Raw genomic sequence first — 6,000 nt, 5'->3', positions numbered from 1 at the left:
CCTCATGCCAATTTTTTTCTAATAATCGTACGGTTTGCCACCTTGTAACATAGTTGCATTTTTCCGTGAGATCAGGTTGATCATTTCACAGTAAATGATGTGAAATGTAAAGTAAAGTACATTTTCCCAAAATTTACTTACACAGAGTGCCTTTACATCCATCCATTGTTCTTGGTCCACCAAAAAAAAAAAAAAAAAAAAAAACCTACGAAAACACCCTTTGAAAAATCACCATGTAATTTATTTTACATTTAATTTATTATATATAGTAGCCTACATTTATATTCTAATGGTTTATTAATAATTTTTCTACATTTACATATACATATATATGCATAAAAAATATGTATGTATGTATGTTTATATTTTGCACAAAAACATTTATACTCATAAAATGATATACTATTCATTCATTCATTCATTCATGCATGCATTTAGCTAATTTGTATTTCTTGTACATAAGTACATTTATATACTTGTATAGCCAATTGTTCAAAATATATATGATTTATTTATTGTCCATGAATACATTTATACTCTTATAGTAACTGCTAAATATATATACTGTTTATTCACTTTTCTTTTACATAAACACAGTCATATTCATATAGCCTATTTTGCCTATTATATATTTATGTTTATTAAATGTATTATATTTATATTAAAGATACCTAAATAAAAATATATGTTCTTTTTTTTTAAGGTGACCATTTATTTTAAGAAACTAGATAAAAGACAAGACAGTGTTTGTTGTCATCTTTTGTGTCTTCAAGCTCAATGTGAGGTTGCTGGAAATCCCCTTATGTTTTGAATGGACCAAAAAAAAAAACTCACTCCTTTCAGTGGGCAAGTGTTTGGTAAGTGGGAGTGCTAAAATGACCTACAGGAGGTGGGTGGGTGCTCAGTGACTAATCCCTGAGGTGCATAAATACTGCCTTCAGGGCACGAGAGAAGACAGACAAATCAGGAGGAGAAGACGCAACAAGACTGCATGCACTTTGTCTCTCTGGAAGACTGTTTTTCTAGTTTTGAGTCTATTTTCTTATCGAAGTTAACTTTTTTCTAAGTTGGCTTGAAACTCTAAACATGAGACTTGGAGTCGTGGTGTTTCTGGTTCTTGGAACCTGTTCTTTGAGAGCTTGGTCCGTGCCGCTCAAATCCGTGTATGTGACGTTCCCTGGAGATGTGATCAAGAATATGACGGACATTCAGCTGGCAGATGTGAGTATATACATTTTTAGTTCATGGTTTTTATGATTGTGGATATCTACTTTCAGTCCTGTACTTTGAAAATAGTACAAATGCAGTTGTATCATTCCAAATAAATACCTTTCCACATAAATATTTGCCTCCAGGAGTACCTGAAGCGTTATGGCTACATAGATGTTCTCCAGAAGAGCGGACTGCAGGCAGTCGTGTCCACTTCTAAGGCTCTGAAGAAGCTCCAGGAGAAGCTCGGGCTGGAGCAGACGGGGTCGCTTGACCAGCCCACCATTGATGCCATGAGGCAGCCTCGCTGTGGGGTCCCAGACATCCGAAACTATCAGACATTCGAAGGAGACCTGAAGTGGGATCACACTGATGTTACATACAGGTGGGATATTATCTGCACCCAACCTTTGACTACTACAACACTTTTAAATCTCATAGGTTTGTGGTGAACATGTTGTAATCTATTGCATTGTTTTGACTTTCAGGATTTTGAACTATTCACCGGACATGGAAGCCTCTTTGATCGATGACGCCTTTGCCAGAGCTTTCAAAGTCTGGAGTGACGTTACCCCTCTGAAGTTCACACGCCTCTATGATGGCACTGCTGACATCATGATCTCCTTTGGGAAACAAGGTGAGTTGATTTTTCTCTAATGGATAAAATTATTAAGATTTAACACTTGGACTTCTGAGAAGGTTTGAATGAACTGCTGTTTTTGTTTCAGATCACGGAGATCCCTACCCTTTTGATGGGAAAGATGGACTGCTGGCTCATGCCTACCCTCCAGGTGAGGGAATCCAAGGAGATGCCCATTTTGATGATGATGAATACTGGACCCTTGGATCTGGACCAGGTGAGTGGGATTCTTACTTGAAGTGGCTTTGATAAATAGTTCAAATATCATGAAGCATCTTACGCTCTAACAGTTTCATAGGGGACATAGCGGGACAATAGCTCCCTCTAGAGTTTTGAGTGTAGTGACAGTTAGAATGTGTCCTAAAATAGGGATTGTCAAACTGGGAAAATATTTTAAGTATTTGCTTTGAAATATATTGTTTTCATAATATCACATTTAATATTTCTCATATAGAATAAATGAGTCCTTAATTGTTCAAATGTATAGTTCTGTTTTTAAACTTGGGTCAGAATATGACCCCACTTAATTTCATATATAGTATAAATAACCCTTATATATATAATTAAATTATATCTCGGGTCCCACACAAGGGGATCATCATGTTTACCCCTATATATTTAATTTATATATACATTTGTGGATTAGACAATGACATTGATGTGTCTCTTTCAGCCATTCAAACCCGCTATGGTAATGCAGATGGTGCAATGTGTCACTTCCCCTTCCTGTTTGAGGGAACATCCTACACCTCCTGCACCACAGAGGGCCGCACAGATGGTCTCCCCTGGTGCGCAACCACTGCAGACTACGACAAGGACAAGAAATTTGGCTTCTGTCCCAGTGAGCGTAAGTGTTCCAGTAATGATTTTTAATAGGGCTTTAATTCCAAAACAGACATTTAAACTGACTCCTTTGCCCATAATATGTGGAATTAATGTGAAAGCATTTCAACAAGCACAAGTTTTTATTCTTTGAGCATGTCTAACGTTCCATCTCTGTTTTCCCACAGTTCTCTTCACGTTTGATGGGAACAGCAATGAAGCACCATGTGTATTCCCCTTCGTGTTTCAGGGGGTAACATATAACTCATGCACCACGGATGGACGAACTGATGGGTATCGTTGGTGTGCCACTACAGCTAACTTTGACACTGATATCAAGTATGGATTCTGCCCTAACAGAGGTGAGCAGTTCTCAAGACTCAACCCTGAAACTTTGGTGGAGTCAGATACATATCGTAAATGCAAAAATAATATGTTCTCAAGTCTCAGCAGTTCACAATCAGATATTATTTTTTCACTAACATATAGCATATATAGCAAACATTTAACAGCATATTTCTACAGAATCTATCTAAGATATGTAATGTTTTATAATATAATATTTTCCCCTCACAGATACAGCTGTGATTGGTGGAAATTCAGAAGGAGAGCCATGCCAGTTTCCTTTCATCTTCCTGGGAAATACATACACTTCCTGCACCAGTGAAGGCCGTGGTGATGGAAAACTCTGGTGTGGAACTACCAGCAACTATGACACAGATAAAAAATGGGGATTTTGTCCTGATAAGGGTAAGTGATAATCATCTCCTTCAGACACTATACAAATATGAAAGTGAGAGATTAGCTAACATGCCTTTTCTCTCATAGGATACAGTCTGTTTCTGGTGGCTGCTCATGAGTTTGGTCATGCACTTGGTTTGGATCACTCCAAAATTAAAGACGCTCTGATGTATCCCATGTACAAATATGTAGAGGATTTCTCCTTGAATCAGGATGATATTGAAGGCATTCAGTATCTCTATGGTATTTATCCATCATCATTAACTGATTGTTAAGTTTACTATGCATGTTCGTATTCAAGATTCAAGAATTCTGATCTTGACACTTAAGAGTCTGGTCAATTCTGGTTTTATAGCTATATTTATATTCTTTTCAGGACCTAAAACTGGCCCTAATCCCACTCCTCCAAAACCAAAGACCACCACTTCCTCTCCGGTTGTGTCAACTAAACCCACCCCAAGTGAGAAAACAACCACTGTTTCCACCACAAAACAAGTAGACCCATCACAGGATGCCTGCGAAATCAAGGAATTTGATGCCATCACCGAAATCCAGAAAGAGCTTTATTTCTTCAAGGATAGGTATATGCTGTTATTCTACATATATACTGACAAGAAATTGCAAACATAACTCAGGAAACTTCTCATTTAGTCACATTCTCAAATAACATCTTTCTAAATTCTCTCTTTTTAACATCTAAGGAATTACTGGAAGATCTCAAGCAAAGGAGAACGCAAAGGCCCTTTCTTGATATCAGAGAAGTGGCCTGCCCTGCCTGCCACCATTAACAGTGCCTTTGAGGAACCCCTCACTAAAAAGATCTACTTCTTTGCAGGTTCTTATTTATCAGATTGAGATATTGTGCCATTATTGCAAAATATATGTTAAATTTCAGATATATAACAGTGCTGCATTTCATGCACACAGATAAACAGTTCTGGGTTTATACTGCAAATGAGGTGCTTGGACCACGTAAAATCGAGAAGCTCGGCCTCCCAAGCGACTTGGGCAGAGTGGAGGGAACTGTGCAGAGAACAAATGGCAAGGTGCTCCTGTTTAATGGAGCGAACTTCTGGAGGTAAGTAACTTTGCTATGACTGTAACTGATCAGAAAGTGTAAAGTTTATAGCATTGAGTTAACGATGGGAAATTATAATTTAATAATAATAATAATAATTGTAGATTTTTACAGTATTGTCTTATCTCTTATTTATTGTCACAGACTCGATGTGAAGGCTCAGATGATCGACAGAGGATACCCTCGATCCACTGACTCAGTTTTTGGTGGAGTGCCCATCGATTCACATGACGTGTTCCTCTACAAGGGTAAGTAATTATGTTCAAATTCATTTTAAAAATCTGATTTACTGATCAAGCAAACTAAGTTTGTTCTTTCTATTTTTCAATATTTTGCAGGATTCTTTTACTTCTGCCGGGAAAGTTTCTACTGGAGAATGAATGCCAAAAGGCAAGTTGACCGTGTCGGTTATGTGAGGCAAGACCTGCTGAAATGCTAAGACGTGCAGTCGCTCGGCACAGTGAAGACGTCCAACATCCTAACCTGATGATGACAGAGCCCTTTTTAAAATGGGGAAACCATTTCTCTTCTGTGTAAAATTTAGTGAGGAAGACACAGACAGAATGTATTAAATTTTAAGTCCTGTTTTGGGGATTTTGACTTTAACTGTTATAGATGAACAGTTTTAACACTGAAATTATCATAGGCACATGAAACGGGATGTTAGGCATATTTGTCTCATTGTCTGTCAGCTTTAACTTGGTCTTATAATTTATTATTTCAGCTTACTATATAACTGCTTTGGTCATGATGAGTTTCTTAACAGCACATTAAGAGAAACTATAATCTTGTTCTATAAAACGTCAATGAGGCAATGCCAGTCTAACTCGAGGAATTAACTTTGTGTGTGTAAATGTATGAGTGGAGTCACCACAGGAACATTGTAGCCTAGATGCATTTGTTGACAACTGAGCCTCTATTCTCTGTGTTGACCCACTCAGATGTTTTTCAAAGCAAAGGTTTATTTTTAGCCTTGGAGCTAATGTTGAGATGTTATTAAGCCCAGATTTTGGTGTATTGTGTAATCATTTGCCTGGTGTAAATGATAATATTAATATTATTAATTTAATGTTCCACTTTCCACTTATTTATATTGTATTTGTTTGCTGCATTATGTTTACTCAATAAATTTGTAAGCAAGACCATTCAATATGTGCGACTGCTCTTTCATTAGTATTTGGCCTGTGTGAAAACACACTAAAATCTCTCATAAGGTGAATTTACAAAAATCTTTTTTGGTAAAAAGGTGATACAAGTTTAGAATATATTCAATAACCAATCACTGCGTATGATTTTAAACAGTTGCCACAAAAGTATTTGACATGTAGCAGGTGATTAATATTAAAAGTAATAAAAAGGTTCAAGCTTGTATGCAGTATCCATAAATGTCCACACACTCACACACAACCACCCCACATACTCATGTTAAAAGTTCTCAGTTGAAAATACAATTACTCTGTACAAGAAAGTAAAACTATCAAGACTGCTTATGAGGAAAGTAATAAAAATA

At 36.9% G+C, this 6,000-nt stretch overlaps 1 protein-coding gene across 1 annotated transcript; it reads left to right on the top strand.

Moving 5' to 3' along the window:
- The first annotated feature begins 950 nt into the window (after nucleotides 1-950).
- On the top strand, nucleotides 951-5,640 carry mmp9 (matrix metallopeptidase 9). Its single transcript, XM_084390055.1, has 13 exons — nucleotides 951-1,221; nucleotides 1,356-1,594; nucleotides 1,698-1,846; nucleotides 1,938-2,066; nucleotides 2,523-2,696; nucleotides 2,860-3,033; nucleotides 3,248-3,421; nucleotides 3,500-3,655; nucleotides 3,789-3,993; nucleotides 4,114-4,247; nucleotides 4,340-4,490; nucleotides 4,635-4,738; nucleotides 4,829-5,640. The coding sequence occupies exons 1-13, from the start codon at nucleotides 1,087-1,089 to the stop codon at nucleotides 4,927-4,929; spliced, it is 2,025 nt and encodes a 674-aa protein (XP_084246181.1). The 5' UTR covers nucleotides 951-1,086; the 3' UTR covers nucleotides 4,930-5,640.
- Nucleotides 5,641-6,000: the final 360 nt, after the last annotated feature.

This window comes from Rutilus rutilus (assembly GCF_951802725.1).
Source record: "Rutilus rutilus genome assembly, chromosome: 19".
Taxonomy (NCBI): domain Eukaryota; kingdom Metazoa; phylum Chordata; class Actinopteri; order Cypriniformes; family Leuciscidae; genus Rutilus; species Rutilus rutilus.
The sequence above is the reverse complement of the archived record's forward strand: the minus strand, read 5'-3'. Positions and strand labels throughout refer to the sequence as shown.